The sequence below is a fragment of the Daphnia pulicaria genome, chromosome 2, assembly GCF_021234035.1.
Source record: "Daphnia pulicaria isolate SC F1-1A chromosome 2, SC_F0-13Bv2, whole genome shotgun sequence".
Lineage (NCBI taxonomy): Eukaryota > Metazoa > Arthropoda > Branchiopoda > Diplostraca > Daphniidae > Daphnia > Daphnia pulicaria.
Genome location: NC_060914.1, coordinates 9,456,766 through 9,474,928, shown reverse-complemented (window position 1 = coordinate 9,474,928; position 18,163 = coordinate 9,456,766). Strand labels below are relative to the sequence as shown.

At 37.8% G+C, this 18,163-nt stretch overlaps 1 protein-coding gene across 1 annotated transcript; it reads right to left on the bottom strand.

Moving 5' to 3' along the window:
* Positions 1–7,445: 7,445 nt before the first annotated feature.
* LOC124327704 lies at positions 7,446–8,393 on the bottom strand. The gene has a single exon (XM_046786703.1). It carries the CDS (start codon positions 8,391–8,393, stop codon positions 7,446–7,448), a length of 948 nt encoding a protein of 315 aa, XP_046642659.1.
* Positions 8,394–18,163: the final 9,770 nt, after the last annotated feature.

Genomic DNA, 18,163 nt, shown 5'->3' with positions numbered 1-18,163 from the left:
CGATGGGTTTTATACAGACGTCATCATCTGGTCAAATCGTCAATTTTAGAAAAAAGAAAAATGGGCGGAGTGTATAGAATTTTTTTTCACGACATGTAATATTTGAGCTTCCGCGTGTGGGTGTGTCTATACAGCTGTTTTATATATATGTACGTACACACACAATGATGAGCGCCGCGCATATTTAGAAATATGAAAAGTCTCGACTGCTGTAACTTCCAAATGGTGCGCGGCTCCATCGTTTTCTCTTGCGGCTTCTTTTCGTCGAGTTCCTCCCCTTTTTGTTTTCTTTCAAGTTATTTTTTTTTTCAATTTTTTATTTTTGTTTCAAAGAGAAAAAAAATACACACACATATTTAAAAGGAAGAAGAAAAAAAATGGCATTCACGAAACTGTTTGTAACGATACAAAAACAACGACCGAGAGTCAAAAGAAAAAGGAGAAAAAAAAAATGTTAGAAATCGTTTGCTGTCGAGATTATCGTTTGTTCGAGGGGGCGAGACTCTTCTCGTCTGCTGCATGTGCGCTGCGGTTCCTTCTTCTTCTTCTGTTGGATGTATTTATTCTCATTCAACCCCCTTTTTAAAAAATATTTATTTCTGTTTGTTCTTTTTGAGACTTGTCCGCCTTTTAACTTTCCCGCGGGAGTTTTTTTTTTGAACATTTAATATTCACCGATGATTACATAGCGCAAAAAAGCCTTAGAAGAACTGACAATCTGTTACTGGGTAGGAAAAATAAGGACTCGACAAAAATCCTCAACCGAAATGTTTCAATTTTTGAGTAAATTAAATTGTGTCTTTAGGGGCTTTTTGTTACGTAAGAGGGTGGTTTTCTATTTTTTTTTAAAGATGTGTTAATGGTGTCCGTTCTGGAGCGACCTAGAAATGTGTATCACCTGGTTATACCGTTTCCAGAAATAATAAAATCATTGACATCGTTTTTTCTTTGAAAAGATGTTGCCGGTTGAATGGCCTCCCAAAAGTCAATAGGTATTATAACGGCCTAACGCTTTGTTGTAACGATCTTTATAAGTGCCTTTTGCTGATTGAATTCATGTTGTCGCGACAATTAATTGTACTTTTACAACTTTGATAATGGGCGATTAATTTTGTTTTTCTATAACAGTGGTTAACAGTGGTTAACAGACATTGAAAATTTAAATTGTTATTTTATTATTAAAAATTAAATTTATTTTTAGCGCGGACGTCACTTCAAACCAGCGCCACCTGTCGTATCATTTACATGTTTCAGGAGCGATGGAGTCATGCTGGAGAAAAACGTGGAGAAAAAAAGGACGAAGCAATTATTTATGCTGACCAAACAGCCGATCAAATATTCCCTTGTCGAATTATTGTTGGTCATTTCATTGTATAATTCAATAGATTAAATCAAATTAAATTATAGTCGCCTTTAAACTGAATGAAAAATTTGAGGAGGCTTGCAATTGGATTGGCCGCAAAATGTCTTCCGCCCAATCAGGAATAGTCCTTTGATCGATTCTCCTATTATATTCATCGACGCAATAAAATCGGCGCACTTAACCAAACGCGGACACGATTTGTTAGTTTAAAACAATGGAGGAATATATAGAAAAAGTAAGTGGCAAAACAGCCGAGGTGCTGAACCAGGCGAAATCTTTTCCACGAAGAATTCGACGACAGATGTTTCCAAAAATTATAGACAAGGCCGAATTGAAAACACGGAACTTGATAAAACCTACACTACGTCAACTATTTTGCTGCGGTCTCCGGACAGAGTGTATAATAAATGTTGCGCAAATGAAATGCAGCACGACTTCTAAAAGAACAAATATGGAGAAACGTCCGTTCTTCTTGGAATAACCGCTGGCGGAGCTCCGGTGCTGTGTCATGGTGCAACCCATCAGCATTCGAATATTCGAGAGAGTGGCCAATCACCTGTCAATATCAGTTCACAATAAACGCATGGGATTGGCTAATATAATTAAATCCGACGATGGTTCTGCATTTTTCCAATCTTGAAATCCGATCATTGACTTTTCTGATTGGCAATTATAAAATTCGAGAAATTTCGTTTTGTTTCAGTTTCGTCGCCACTTCAAACCAGCGCCACCTAGACGATTTGAAGCGAACCCGATTTAAAGACGCTCACGTCGTGCGTGAATTTTGGCACGAAGGAAATCAAACAAAAACGGACTTTCTCCTTCTCGCCAAAAATGCAACAAAATTCCACTAGCTCACGCGACCATACATAGTCTCCTTAAACACAGAAAAAAAATTTCTATCCGTTTTACTTGATATTATAACCTAATTAGTCTAAGCCTGCTTAACGTAACGACACTTTTCGTCCCTTTGAAAAATCTAAATCAAATCTTTGACGGAACAAAACTTCTCCGATTTTCAAAAAAAAAAAAAAAAAAAATAAGAAAATCGACAACGGCGCCTTCTTATGGCGTGCGCATCTCTACAACCGTCTGTATCACGTCAACTCTAATCCAATAGCCCTTTTTCTCTTTGAAAAGTTCAAAAATGTGAGAAAAGCTTCTTTAAAAAGCTAGCTTTTAAACAAATAATAAAGAGCCCTCAGTTCTATATAATCTTTGACTATATAGGAGCTATATGTACGCAAGAGGCCAGCAATGCTGCTCGTTCTGGCGTGATAAAAGGGGTGGGGTCGAACACGGGAGACTCTATAATAGACATACACATTCACCATAAGTCCATAACCCCCCTCTTAGGGACTATATTGTGCGTGTCTGTATGTATGTGTGCGCCAGCCCTTTTTTTCCAAAACAACATCAAGTCGTCACTTTTATATTTCCGAAAAAAACCTGTCGGCCTATCCCCCTCTGCTGTTTTTATTTAAAAGAAAAAGGGAAGTATAACATGCTGACACCTGTCCTTCTTCTTCGACTTGTCTCACACACACACGGTAGCCTGTAAGGTGCCGTATACATAGGCTATAATATAGTTTAGAAAAGAATAACTGGAAAGTATGTGGAGTTGTTGACGCCCGGCTGAACCTGTCTCCGCCCCTCCAACACTGTCCGTTTCCTTCTTTTTTTTTTAGTTGAGTTGAGTTTTTTATTTTATTTCCTCTATGGAAATTATGACGTCGACACAGAGCGAGTTGACAGTGGCGTTATAGAAGGAAGTCGCCCGTCACACATATCTCTCACAAAAATATAGGTGATGAAATAATTATCTCAGATTTTCTAAATTTTAATTGCTATGATATGATATTATATATATTTCCAGATGGCCCTGTCAACTAAACGTCAAAAAATGCTGTTGTTATACGACGTCTGCTGATTTTTTGTTTCCTGGTGTCATTCCCTTTTCCGTGAGAATGAAGAAATCCGAGAAATGATTTTTTGATAGGCTTAATATATTGAATAATTGTTATTTTATTTTAAAAAATGTCGGAAGAAGAAGTCCAAACCGGAGACGGATAAGAGACAGTTTTTTGTTTTGTTGTTTTCCACGTGTTATCAATCTTCATGTTAATCATTCCTCCCCCCCACCCAACTCCCACTCACCCCGCAGACCGATCGTTTCCTTTCCCATTTTCACTGACCAAATTTGTGCTGTGTCGTTATATTCTTTCCCTGTTTTTTTTTTTTTTTTAATATTTATTACATTTCCCATGCGACGACGACGACGACTCCTGCTGCGGGCTGATCGATTGAAAAAAGACTAAAATGTCTGGAATTACCCCAAAACACAATTGAACGATAGATTACTCACCGCGTCTATAATGTCTGCCTTTGTTGGACCTAATGATGTAACTATTGGGTGAACGATGTCTGGCGTTAGTCGACCGTCAAAATTCCCGGTATATATCTACAATTCTACATGTACAACATTCTCTTATTTTATTTTATTTTCCACCGCAAAGGGTATATAATATCAAATAATATCGTTGTATTTATTCTGCGTCTAAGAGACCATCACTCGGTCGATGGATGTGAAATTTTCGTTTTTTCCTGCGGTGAACAGTTTTTTCATTTTCTGTCGTATACCCACTTTTCACGATGATGGGGGGAAATAAACTTCTAAGCCGGAGAGTCTATATATTTCCGGCTTTGTGAGATATCAAACGAAACTGTACATATATAATGGTACAAACGTATATATCTAAGCTATAATACACTTGATTGTTCGGACGGATCGATGACGTGTTTCCCAGAAAACGACGACAACGCCGCCGCCAAAGCCGCGCCGCTGGGAAGAAAAACCAAAATAAGAAAATATCATTTTATTTTACCCCGAAAAAGTATCGGCGTGAGACGTGGGCCAACGGTCCGCTATCTATGTCAACACCGAGTTGTTAGTTTGACGAGAAATTTCGACAATTTTATTTCCCCCTTTATTTTTTCTAGGAAAACTTTTGCGCTGACTAGGTACCGAGACTCCATCTGCGTCTAATCATTTGTCAAGGTAAAGTCAAGTAAGTACACACACACCCACATATATACTGTAGCTACTGGGTATAATAATAATATCCCGTCCGTCAAATGTTCCGGTTCTATATAGCTGTGTGTAATAATCATTCGGTATATTACGTATCAAATTCATCAAAGGAGAATATAATAGCAACAACGTCGATGAGTCGACAGTGGCTCGTGAATGATGTGATGAGCCGGCCCTGCCCACGCGATGCCATCGCTCTCTCAAATGTTCTATGTGTGTACAGCACACAGTATATACATGTAGTATGTGCACTATATAGCGTGACGGCGTCGAGTTATTGCCGGGTCGTCAGTCTCAATTGGGCTCTACCAACATTCGTGTAATTTCGGGCAAATCTATGCACACACACACACACACGTACACACTGGAGAGCGTCGTGTGTCTTTTTATGATATGCTGTTGGCGCATCTAGATATACTAGGCTCCGATCAAATAACCGAAAACAAAGTCTATTTAGAGATATAATATAAGATTTGGGGCGTGGCTAGACGTCTAAAGTTTTATTAACGTTTGTGTACGACATGAAATAGATGTATATACTGTATTACCTATATACCCCCCGCACCGATGTGTATAATGTATATGACACGGACATGTCGGTGGCGAAATTGATGAAAAATCACCGGCGGGATTTATTATTTCATTTTCTTTTTTCTACCATGGACGTTGTCGTTTTTTGTTTTTATATTTCCCGCGCTCGTTGCAAAAGAGCTCTAAAAGTGTGTTGTTGTTGTTATGACGTGTTTTGTTGACCGGAAATCGATCGGATTTATATTACACCACCGCCAACAGCAGCAGCAGCAGTACACACGGCGTGATGAATCAAAACTCATTTATTTCAACGTCCTGCTGCTGTTCCCCCCCCTTTTTTTTCTTTTTCCCGTCCGCACCTTTTATACGTGTACAACAAAAAAGTTTATTATACGACAGGAAAAAGTCTTTTTGACCTCTTTTTTTCTTTTTAACTTTTGGCCAGCTGTGATGTACAATGGCGAGCGCGGTGTTGGGGGTGCTGGACGTGAGTACGAGAGCCACTGCTCAGCTCAAGTGGTCATTTTCCACGTGATATAAACGCCCAGTTTTGCTGGAGCTGAGCTGTCGGGCGTTTGATTTTGGAATGGCACACCATATCACATGCGCGCCCAGGGACTACGCCCCTCGGCTCCTATATAGATGGAATTGTGGGTAGTGCGAGTGAGAGAGAGCCAACGATCTATTTGATATTTTACTCTTCCATTTTATTCGCGTGTCTGGCTGTCTGTCTGGCGCGCGTGAGAAATGTTTTGCGCTCGAGCCGATTTCGTTCGTTCATTTCAGCGAATTTTTCTTTCCTTTTCCTTTTCTTTTTTTAATGGTAACGCAGACTATACGTACATGTACGTTGGCAGAGCACAAGTCTCTTTTCAACATTTACCCTGAAGGCATAATATCAATATGCGGGAATAAATTGCCTTCAATCAATTTTCTTTTTCATGAACACGGGATATGTTTTGTATTTTTCACATTAGTAGATCGATATTATCATATATTCACTGAGAGCATTATTGCGGTAAAATTACTGGACTTGAATAAGTGAAGCCAAGTTACGTATGTAAGAAGGATCGTATATATTATTTTGGTTTTCAGTAAAGAGTTTTACCTTCGTATGTTGAAAGTAGGAATGCTACGTTAATGATTTCTGTTTAATTCAAGTTTGTGGAAATGGACAGCTATGTTAAAATATGGATTCTCAGTATCATATCATAAGTGTAACCGCAGCATGTCGCAAACATGTTGCGATTACACATTATGACGTTATATAACGAGATTCTAACATTCTAGCAGCTGCCAAATACGAAGTCCTTTTAAAAATATTCCTGAATAAAGGTTAAGTAATAATGAATAAATAGTAGCAAATGTATGTTTCTAGAATCTCTCTTTCGTCTCAATATTCGTGGAAAAATTCCCGAAAATTTGACTGTCTAAACTGCCAAAAGGCGATATGTATAAAGCTCGTTATTTGAAAAATGTAAATATTCGCTTGGGAAATAAATATTCGGCAAAACTATGCGCGTTCTTCGTCTGTCCAATTTAATCAGTAAATATAGTAATCGTGTCAGAAGCTAGTCAGTACAATATCCCAAGTTTCCGGATCTTTAGCTAGTCTAAGCAAGACTAATTGTCCGACTAGATATTGTTAAATCTCATTAGATGACATGAGCACGGTGTTACGTACCATCGGGGATATAATTTAACCTTCGCTACTAACAAGGAAATATAAAAATTAAAATCCTAATGCATAACAACTTAGGTCAACAATACCTAAGGTAATCCTTCGAATTTCTTTTCAAAATGAACGTTGCTGCACCGTACGTGACGTACTATAATGTGTTAATTTAATCATTATTCACTGAGTTGTTTAGAAGTTAAGCATTAAATTGGACTCACAATTTTATAATTTAAGGTTTTCATTCATGTATATTGAACGGTTTTTTTTTTTTTTTTTTTTTTTTTTTTTATTGAAAGGCCTACTCAGTTTTGAGTGTTGCCTTAGCTCAGACCATACAGTTACAGTGCTCATGTGTCGTTGTGATTAACATATAAAATTATTACAAAGCTATACAATCAGTTTAAAACTATACGGGAGCAGAATAAAACAGCACGTTGGTACAGAGGTTTTGAAGTCACAAAGAAGGAGCAAGAAATCATTTAAGAGATATCGTATAGGTTTTGCGCATTGACGAGTGACAGGGAGAAGGTAAGACCGGCATGAAGACGGAGAAGAGAGAAGGAAGAGAGCGAGGGCAGAACGAGAGCAGACGAGCTGGAAAAGGCAATGGCTTGGAGGGCATTTGTTTGATTCGCTAGTGATGGGTAAGACTAATATTCGTGGTGGGCTTTATGTTTGTTGCGAGCTGAGAAGTTAAGAATGTTGCGAAGAGAGAGAAGTTAAGATTTGTGATGGGCTTTATGTTTGTTGCGATCTGAGACTTTGGGCGGTACTACATATTTTTATTTTAACCTTTCGGTCTTCAGGATGAAGTCTTTAAACTCTTTCCATATGTGCCGGAACTTTGGGATGTCCTCTAGCGATGGTGGAAACGTTTTTTTGCTGCTTGAGCACGCCTGGATGAGGTGTGATCTTTGACTTGCGTATCGTGCACAGTGGAACAGAAAATGTTCTACTGTTTCGTCGCCATGGCCGCACTCACACTGCGGTGATGAGATTGTTTTGATGAGATGGAGATGGTGATTAAGTCTGCAATGCCCCGTTAGGACTTGGGTTATTTCCTGATGTATGTAGCTTCCATTTAGGCAGCTGGCGTCCGATGGTCGCGGGAAAAATCTTCTTGTGTGTGTTCCTGTTTTGCTGCCGGCCCATTCGTCACTCCACAGCTTTTGAATTTCCGTCTTGATCTTATCTTTGAGAAGTTCTATTGACCAGGGTTGATCTTTAGTTACTTGAGAGCCAAGATTGAGGACAGCTTTTGCTGCTTCTTTTGCGAGGTCAATACCTTCTGCTTCTTTAGCGACTAGATTGAGATGAATGTGGTCCCGATTGTCGTAGCATAGCTTTCTACAGGTGATTGCTGCTTCGTTCAGTTTTTCATTTTTAGTGCAGTCCTTGAGGGCAGGGACAGATTTGCAAAAAATATTGCAGCTAGTATAGTTGCTCTTATTTGCAACAGCATATTGTAGTGCAGCTAGCAGGCCTAGGATTTCCGCCTGGTTTTCAGTTGTGTTTGCAGCTAACTTCTCTTGTGCGGTTTGGACGACTACCTTTGATGCACAACAGACAATCCCAAGTCCGACTCCTGCTGTAGATTTGTGGCTTTTAGTGTAGATGGCCAGGCCGTTTTCTTCTGGTGGAAGTGTAGATTCATCTTCTGATCTGTAGTTCAGTTTGCTCAGCTCCCATGGTGGGTGACTTCGCGAGTGGAATTTTCGCGTGCTGTCCATTGTTTGATCGAGTTTTTGTTTATGCAGTACCGCACCAATAGTTGCGGCAGAGGAGGGAGAAAATTCGACATGTTTATGAGAAAGATAATAATTGACAGAAAATTCAAGGATTTTTAGCTCGATAGGTAAGAAATTTGAAATAATTAGAAGGGAATTTAAGGGCACATTTTTTAGCGATCGTGTGATGCATTTGAGCATCGATCTTTGAACAGTTTGCAATTTGGTCTTGTATGATTTGATTAGAATAACACGACACCACACTGAGCATCCATAAAGGAGTTTGGGTACAATAATAGTTTTGTAGAGAGTGACCAGTTTTTTTTGTGTCTAAACCCCAGGTGCGCCTTAAACATCTCCTCAGAATGTGGATTTGTCTTTGGGTTGCCCGACATTTTTCCTCAATATGTGACTTCCAACTGAGTTTGGTATCTAATTCGAAACCGACAAACTTGGAAGTCGCAGAGGGTGAGATAATGTTTTCTTTGATTTTAAAGTTACATGGCTCTATTGTTCTTTTGTTTGAGAAAATCATGAGAATTGTTTTGAGTGCGTTTATATCTAATAGATAGCGATCACATTTTGCCACTGTGTCGTTAGCTATTAGCTGTAAATTGCTTATGGCAATATCAATAACTTTGTGCCAGCAGACGATAGCAATATCGTCCGCATAGCCAATTATTTTATAGGGGAAAGGATACGACATACTTATGAGCTCTTCCGCCAGGATGATCCACAAGAATGGAGATAGGACTCCGCCCTGTGGGCACCCTATTTGTATTGAGCATTTGTAAAGTCCCTGATTTGTTTTGATTATCGCGGTCCGATCCTTGAGCAGGCTTGCGATTATGTCAATGAGATAGAGTGGGCACTTCCTTTTGGTCAGTGCTGCCAGTATCGCTGCCGGCCAAGCCCCATCAAACGCCCCGCTTATGTCCAGAAAAACCGCTGCTGTGTAACCTCTGCTTTCACGGTTTGTTTCGATTGTGCTTACCAGAGAATGCATGGCACTCACTGTTGACCTTCCTTGTCGAAATCCATGCTGACTCTCTCCAAACCATTTCTCTGTCACCGACATCCATGTTAGCCTATTGTAAATAATTTTCTCAAATATTTTACCAAGGGAATTCAGAACACTAATAGGTCGGAAGCTTTTAACATTTTTATATGACTCTTTATTGGGTTTTTTAAGTATAGTTACCTTCGCGTCCTTCCATTGCTTAGGATAGTATTTGAGGTCTAAGCACTTATTGTATAAGATCCGGAGGGTATCAGCTAGTAATGAATATACCTCTTGTATAATTGAGATTGAGATCCCATCTGTGCCCGGAGACGAGCTTGCGTTTAGTGCGAAGACTGCTGCTTCTACTTCTTCACTTGTAATGGTTGGTTGTACTTCATTTGCGCTTGCTTTCTTGTAGTTTGCATACGTGTTGATAATTTCTTCCTGCTCTGGGCCAATTGGTTTTGGGGCAGGAAAAAAGCTGTTACCTAGCTCTTTGATTATCTCTTCTTCTTCCGTCATAGACCTTCCATCCACAACAAGTTCCGTGGGCACTTGGCTGGTGTTCTGGCTATTGGACAAGATTCTTAGGCTCTTAAATAAGTCCTTATTCATGTTTATAGTGCAAAAGTTCTCGAACGCTTTTCCTTTGCTTTTTCTTAGCACTTTTTGATACCTCCGTTTGGCTGAGCGGAAATTTGTTTCTTGCGGTGAACACTCTTTACTGGTACGTTTCCTCTCCTTGATGTTATTGGCTTTGAGAAATTTTTCATACTTGGCCGTTGCAGTGCGCATCTCCGCCTTCAGTTTATCCAGTTCCGGTGTCCAAAAATCTAGTTCGCTTTTGCTCTGTTTGTTTCTTGGCAGTTCCGATTTAATTGCACTATTACCTATAATTGAAGTTATATTATTAACGATGCCATCTAGGTCTGCTTCGCTTTGCAAACCATCCCAATTTACATTTAGATTACACAGCTCACTATCCAATGTTGATCTTAATTTACTTTTATCTATGTTGCTCAATTTTGGTACCTTTGGTTCTTTTGATTGTCGGTTTGGTCGGCCAACCATAAGTTCAAAGTGTATGTATGGGTGGTCGGAGAGGGTTACAGTGTTCAAGAATTTCCACCCCGAAATTTTTACCTTGTCTCCATAAAGTGTGACATCCACTTTAGAAATTTTTAAGGGAATATATTCTAGTTTGGAATTTGGGACGTTAGCAATATTCAAGTTATTTTTAATAATGAGGTGTTCAAGTTCTACTCCCTTCTTGTCTGTGCGACTACTTCCCCAGAGCTTATTTCTTGCATTGGCATCCATACCTATTATTGTTGTTTTGAAATGATTAAAATTAGGATTATTAAAAATGTTCATTACTGCGTCCAATTTGCTATTTGATGGCCTGCAGTAGATTGAAAAGATAAAGATTGGCTCATCAACATTTATTTTAATACCTATGCATTCATTGCTTACCGGGTTTGGGACTGTTTCCACCATAATCGTTCGCTTAGTTAGGATTATGGCTCCATAGGCATGATCTTTCCTATCAAGGTTTTGATGGACGATATAGGTATCGGGAACCGAAGGGAATTTCAGTTTGAAGTTCCTCTAAATCATTTGTTCCGGTGGCAAAGGCAACAACCGGGTAATTAAATTTCTGTTCTGCGATTGATTTTACCGTCCCGGTTAGTTTAGGGTCTTCTTTTATGATCTGTTCTGCCTTCTTGGCATCTGCTGCATTGTTGAAAACTAGGCGGGCTTGGTTGTTCCTCTTTGAGAAGTGTTGGAGTGTCGGCCATTGTTCGTTGCTTTTAAAAAACTGATCCATTGACTTACCATCCAGATTGGTGGTATCTAATTCCGGGTCCAGCTTAGCTATTAACGTTACTGATTTGGCCGCTCCAGCGAAGGATGCTGGTTTCGATGCCCCAAACGGAGTCTTGCTGTCTTGTTGCCCTGTTTCGTCTTTCTTAAAAATCCAATCAAGAGTACCTTTGCCGATTTGGATGTGGATTTTGTCCATTTCAGTTTGTAGCTTGTTGTACTTTTCTGCTAGATCAACATTTTCTGCTTCTAGTTCTTGGATGATGCTAATAAAGTCTTCTGGAGCCATTTTGCTAAAATCTCTTTCGCTTTCTGTTCGTTGTCTCTTTTGTGAAGTGCTACTGTTTGATCTGTCCCTTGATCGCAAAAGAGAGCAAATGTTTTTGCACTGTATTGAGCAGTACTTGTAGTTACCTGGGCCTAATTGTGTGAGTTTCTTCTGACAGTTCCTGTGCATGCATTTTTTCCCCCCACCGTTAACCTCCCCTGCTGTCCCTTCCAGATCCATTCCCTCGTCGTCTGGCATGCCAGTTAACGGGGACGTTCCAGGTAGACTAGCAAGGTATTCTCTGGCTTACCCACAACAATGAATTCTGCCTGAGGCAGAATATGAGTGGGTCTGTCAGAGTAGGCCTTCAGTTGGGAAGATTATTATTACGTTGGCAGAAAGTATCCAAAGAGTCACACAATCGATGCACTAGGAATTTATCTCTTATTTGAGCCTAAGCTCACTATACAGGTATCACTTTTTTATTTGAAATTTTTACTGTAGATGAGAGCTAAAATATACGATATGTGTCTTATAGCAGACGACGCTATATTCCATATTGAACGGTTGTCTATACCTAATCCGTATTGTGAGTATTTCATTTCATCCACGTGTATGTCCACAGTACTCCGTAAAAGAAATGAACTCTGATTGCATGAAAGTGCTGTCAGACGCCGTTACAGTTACAGTTCGTTCTATTAGAATTAATAAAAATCTGTTTTTATAAGTTAGTGTATTCTAAAAAAACCATAACAACAGGGTAGTCCTAAAAATCGTGAAACATTAAACAATTGCCGTTCAAGTTAGGGAACATGTACACCACAGAAAAACTTATAATGCAATGGATCAAGCTCGTGATAAATGGCACCAATATTACATTTTTCATGGTAACGGTAACAAATTGATTGTGTTTAGAACCTCTATTTTGTCGAAATTTTCGTGGAAAAGTACGGAAGAATCTGATTGCCTCAGATACGTAAAGTTGGTTTTTAAAAAATGATTATTCGCTAGGGATATAAACAATTAAACACTCGTCATAAGTTATGAACGTGCTATTTTGTCTAAAATGTCATGAATTTCTATCGTGAGCTGCAAGTCTGTGTGATATTGCAAATTTCCGTATCTTTAACTTAACAGAATAAAGGTTAATTGTCCTTCTCAATAATATTGGGAGTTAATTTTACTATGACCTCTATCTGTCAAGATGAACTAAGAGGACATTCATTTCTCGGCCCATACCATCTTAGAAAATTTCACGTAACCATTTAATTAGATGTTCTAGATCATGATCTCATTATTTTAAAGTAACTCATGCGCATTCAGCAATATTCTTGACACAAAATTGTTATCAATTTCTATAGGAATTCAAAGTTTGATAACCTACAACAGAAATGCAAAAATTGATAGCTAATTTGCATTGAAAAATTTTGTGTTGCATTCCTTAACAGCGTATGGTGCGATGAATAAAGCTCGTAATTAAAACAAATCATTCCTTATTTGTTTTAATCAATATTAGTTCAGCTCTTTTACTTTTTCAAATTAACGGTACCATCCTGCAGTAGGATGTACACACCAACAATACACAGGCGTACGCAAAGAACACCGAAGAGCATTTTTGCTAGAAAGCGAGGATTTACTCAAAAATGGCCATATTTTCCGAATTTGCAAGCCAAGTTGCAAGCGCAAACGTTTCGCAATTAATATTTAAAAATTTTCTTTGTGAACATTGTTTAGCCAAACACGACGTGGTGAACTATCCTCCATTAACGCGTGAGAAAGTAAAAATTCAGAAAACTCCATCCGATTCAATTAACATGCCTTGACAATTTGGTTGTAAATTCACAATTATACATAAATATCTTTTATATTTCTTTATAACTTAACGATGACTTGCTCTTGATGAACTTCGGCATGAGCAGTTTAGCCGGAGCTCTGAGAAGCAATAGATGGTCCATTTGATCAGAAATGGCATCGATCTTGCCTCAAGTCGCAAGCAGTTGAAATGAATTAAATCAAATAACATTAAATAGGAATATGAAATGAAAGTGTATCGGTGATATGAATATATGTTAAATCAATTATGCATCTTCTAATTAATGTATAAACTAGAAAACTCTAACATAGGCTTACACATAAGAATGCGGCAATAAAAGCTCTTTATTCAATCAACATAGTCCTTCATTAGAAAATGACAAAACAAAGTCTTTATTGATAGAAGGTAAGGGTAGCGACACAGCGAAGAATAATCAGGGAAACATTTTACGGCCTTCTAGTATGGGCAACTACTCAAATGGAAAAAAAAAAAAAAATTATTGAATGCTGCCATGTTCCCTGTTGAAAATTTTAGGTTGTTTCGTAACGAACATTACTAAAATGTTCGTCGCTCCCTGAAAAAAATTATTCACGGGTTACGTGTTTAGTTATTTTGTTAGTTACGACGTTCTTGAGTTCAGTGTCTTCTCAATTTCCGTTGCAAGCACATAGGAATATAAATAATTTGCTTTACTTTCAATTAAGTTGAAAATCTCATTCACATTCATATTTTTTTCTTTGTAGGCCAACGACAGATTAACCGAATTAAAAATATCTCTAGAATATCTGCCCCGACCACAATGAATAAGATGCGAATGTGAAACCGCGTAACTTTAAACATAAAGAAATTCATTTTTATGAGTAATCGCAGTTGATAGTACGATAGTAATCGATCTCATTTAAAAATCTGTTTCATGTCTGAAAGTAGCGTAAATAATATTTATAAATCTATATGTTGCAATAGAAAACGGTGTGATAGATCAAGCTTGTAATTAGTAATCTAAATAATTGGATACAGCTTCATCCAACCAAGGTTTCGCCCTTTAATACTTCCCTTCCTGAACTCTTTTCTGATGCTTTTCTGTTTCTCCCGTATCCTTTTTTTTTATTTCCTCCTCACTTCCTCCCCACTGGCGTAGTAGTTTGGCGTTTAGTATTGTCCGTATACACACACACAGACTAGTGGTTATACAACATTAATTCTTCCCTCAAATAATAACCAATTTTTTAAAAGAGCAGCGATTGAAAAATCTCGATGTGCAGGTCTAGAGCGGCGCTAATTGCATACGTCCATTGTTCCTTTTTTTATATTTATTTACAGTTCAAACTTTTTCTCTATACCCAATGGAGAGGAGAGAGAGGAGATTGCTATACGCTGATTTAATGTTTTCTTGGGTTTTGAGTCCATATAATGCATGACGGCTTGTTATATAAACTGTCTTTGTGCTGTTTATTGATCTTGGTATAACCATTACTCCTTTTTCACGTCGGGTCCCTAAACTACTACCACGAATAAAACTAACTTGGACTGCCTGTTACACATGTATCTACACGCCACAGTGCTCAAGTGGTCATTTACCATGGATATATTCGAGAGATTGCTCACTAGTCTTACCAATCTGAATCTAAAATTCCTTATTTGTATTTTAACATTATTGAAAAAACGGTAACCTATAGATGATTGTGCTAAAAATCTATCGTTTGTCTACACATTCGTGGGCAAGTACGGAAGAATCTGATTGTCTGAGACTGGCAGGTATTACGTAAAGCTCGTAATGAAATCAAATTGATTATTCGCTTGGGAAATAAATAAATACTCTTTCTAAGTCATTATTCGCGTGCTATTTTGTCAAGTTTGATCAGTTTCTCCGTATCTTTAAATAGTCTAACAAAAACAATTTTCTGATTAAATATATAGTTTATATCTCTAGCTGTTTACGTTGGCGCGATGCACTCTCTGGAAAATAGTTTGGCACTCGCCACTAACAAGAAAGTAAAGGACAAACAATTTTCTCAACGCGTAACACCTTAGGTGCATAATACCTAAGGTTTTGCATCGAAGTTTTGTTTCTTTTCAAAATGAACGTTGCTATACCGTCCGTGGCGTGCATGTGTGTTAGTTCTGATTACTTTACTCTAAGTCGTTTCTAAGTTAGGCATTACAGCGATCTCGCAATTCCACCATCTCTTCATGAGACATAGAACGTATTATAATGTTTTTGTTTATCGATTCATAATTATGTCATACAGCATGGTGTCCTACAAACTGTTTGTGATAACACATCGTGTTCCTCTTAAATAAATTCTGATATCAAGAAAAACACAGAAGCGATATTTATAGGTAAAAGTGTGTAGACACCATGAAGTAAAGAGTAAATTAATTGTAAGAATAATCCACATCAGTAGGCAAATGTATTTAAAAATTCTCTCACAATAGAGTAGCATTATAACCCGTGTCACATCTAGAAATTGCAGCTAAGTTTTGTAAACCACCACTTCCCAGTGTGACGAACGCTGCGTTGGTTCAAGCTCGTGATCGACAGAACCAATAAAACTTTTATTTAAATCAACATTAACCATTTATAACGTCTTCCTCTTTTTTGACGCTGTACTATCCCGCAGTACACACGCGTTTAACATAACGCACTAAAGTTCGTCAATACGGCAAATACAAAAAGCAATTTTAAAGGGTGAACAATTATTTCTGAAGCTGCAGCGTGAAACATTTCCCGATTTTTCTATGTGAACATTGTTTCGTCTAGCACGAAGTGTTGAAATATTAGACATCCACTCGTACGCGTCTATTCGTTCACGAACGTGATCTGCCCTTATTAACACCTCTCAACCATTTCAGTATTACTTATAACTGGGAGTAAATTTGAATATTCTTTTTGAAATTTCTCAGTATGTAAGTATCTGCTTTAACTAACTGAATTCGCAAATGCTGCCAACTTGAAGAAAGGCTCGTTACTCCATTATATGGCTATTCATTTAGAAAAGGCCAGCAAATTCAATACTTCCAGAAAAGCACCACATCGAATATACGGAAAACATTATGTTTCACAATATGAGCAATTAGTTAATTAGTTAAAGATCATCTAAAAGTAGTCGCTGTGTTCTGATATGACGGATCCGGGCGGATCCTACTGTTGCTATTGAGAATTTTAAGTTGATTTGTAAAGAACAATAATGTAGCCTACCACGCTGCTTGTCCAAGCACGCTCTAAAAAAATTACTTTACGCTATAATGCGTTAGTTTATTGAGTTTATTGCGGTTTTCTTACGTCACGACTTTACCATCTCAATTCAAAAATAAATCAGTACTTTATTTGTTGCACTAAATGTAATCACAATGATGTTGCGGGAATCAGCTATATTTAGCTTGCATCTTCAATTTGCGTGACAATAAGATTAATTTGACGTATTCTATGCATCAAGAAGCGACAAAAAAAGACCCACTACCTACTCAATAAAATTACAGTTCATTTAGAAGGTGCTAATAAAGTCTATCCTGATATAAAACCGTTTTTTTTAACGCTTATGATTTGGCCGCACCTTCACTCCTCAATCTCGCAATGGCTGATGGGAAAAATGTATCCGAAAATAAACAGACAATCGTCAATAGAAAAAAAAGAGAAAAGAATGATTATGGTGAAAAACGAGAATTTACTTAATCGACCATATTTGCCGATGCGCGCTCACCACTTCAAAAACTCACATCCTTCAATCACGTTTCGCATTGAACATTTAAACATTTCTCTTTGTGAACCTTGTTGGGGTATACATATCCTATTGAATATCACACATTGCACACGTACAAGTATAATCATACAGGATATTCACCTGTTTCCATTACTGTGCCTCTGTCACTATCGTTTTACTTATGACTAAGATTAAAAGTTACCATTCGTTTAACTGAAAATTAACTACACCCCTGAATAATCAGATTCCATTATTTCGTGAATACGAGATACATATCATATCTTTTACTTCAGGATAAGATTGGAAAACTTATCAGGAAGGGAAGTTTAAGTTTAGCTACAGAAACTAAAATCAATGTCTAGTATGAAGGAAACACTAGGTGGTAATTTCATTAGCGTTGCGGGAATCAATTAATCTTAGCTCGCACCTAGAATACACGTAATAATAAGATAATTTTGACATGTTCACATTCATGCATATGCGACAAAATAAGCCCACTGCTCAATAATGTGATTTTTCATTTGGGAGGTGCCAGTAAAGTCTATATTAATACAAAAACCACTACAACGTAGAATAACAAGAAAAACTCATGTGCTGTTTAATGAGGGCAACCATAGCTAGGACGGCACATGATTTACATTGTCTGTGTAAATTATGTGCTGCAATGTGTCCGAATTTTGCTGGACATTTTTACTCGTTTCATATAATGAACATTGTGCAACTACTCATCACGCTCTGAATTAAATTACTCGCGCTGTACCGTGTTTGTTTATTAAATTATTTTACGATCTGCTTGAGTTTGAATTTTCGCCATCTCCATTGCATAAACTGATGTTGTTTTAATAAACTGTTTTTATTTATCTAGTGTCGGGTTATATGCCTTATACAAATTAACCAACGTCACTGAGATACCAGTTTAACTGTATCTGTAGTGGGGTTTATTGCTAAACGCTCAGTGCAAAATTCTATGCACTAAACCTGAAAAAGCTGAATCTGAAGAATGTTTAGCTGTGATAATGCCGAATAACAATATCGAAATAAATGTGAGGCCGTTGTCTTATGTACAACAGCAAAGAATCACATCTCATATGTAAATCGTTAGTGTATTCACGTGAAATAAAACAGATAATTTTACATGATGCAACACCATAAGGTAAAACAATT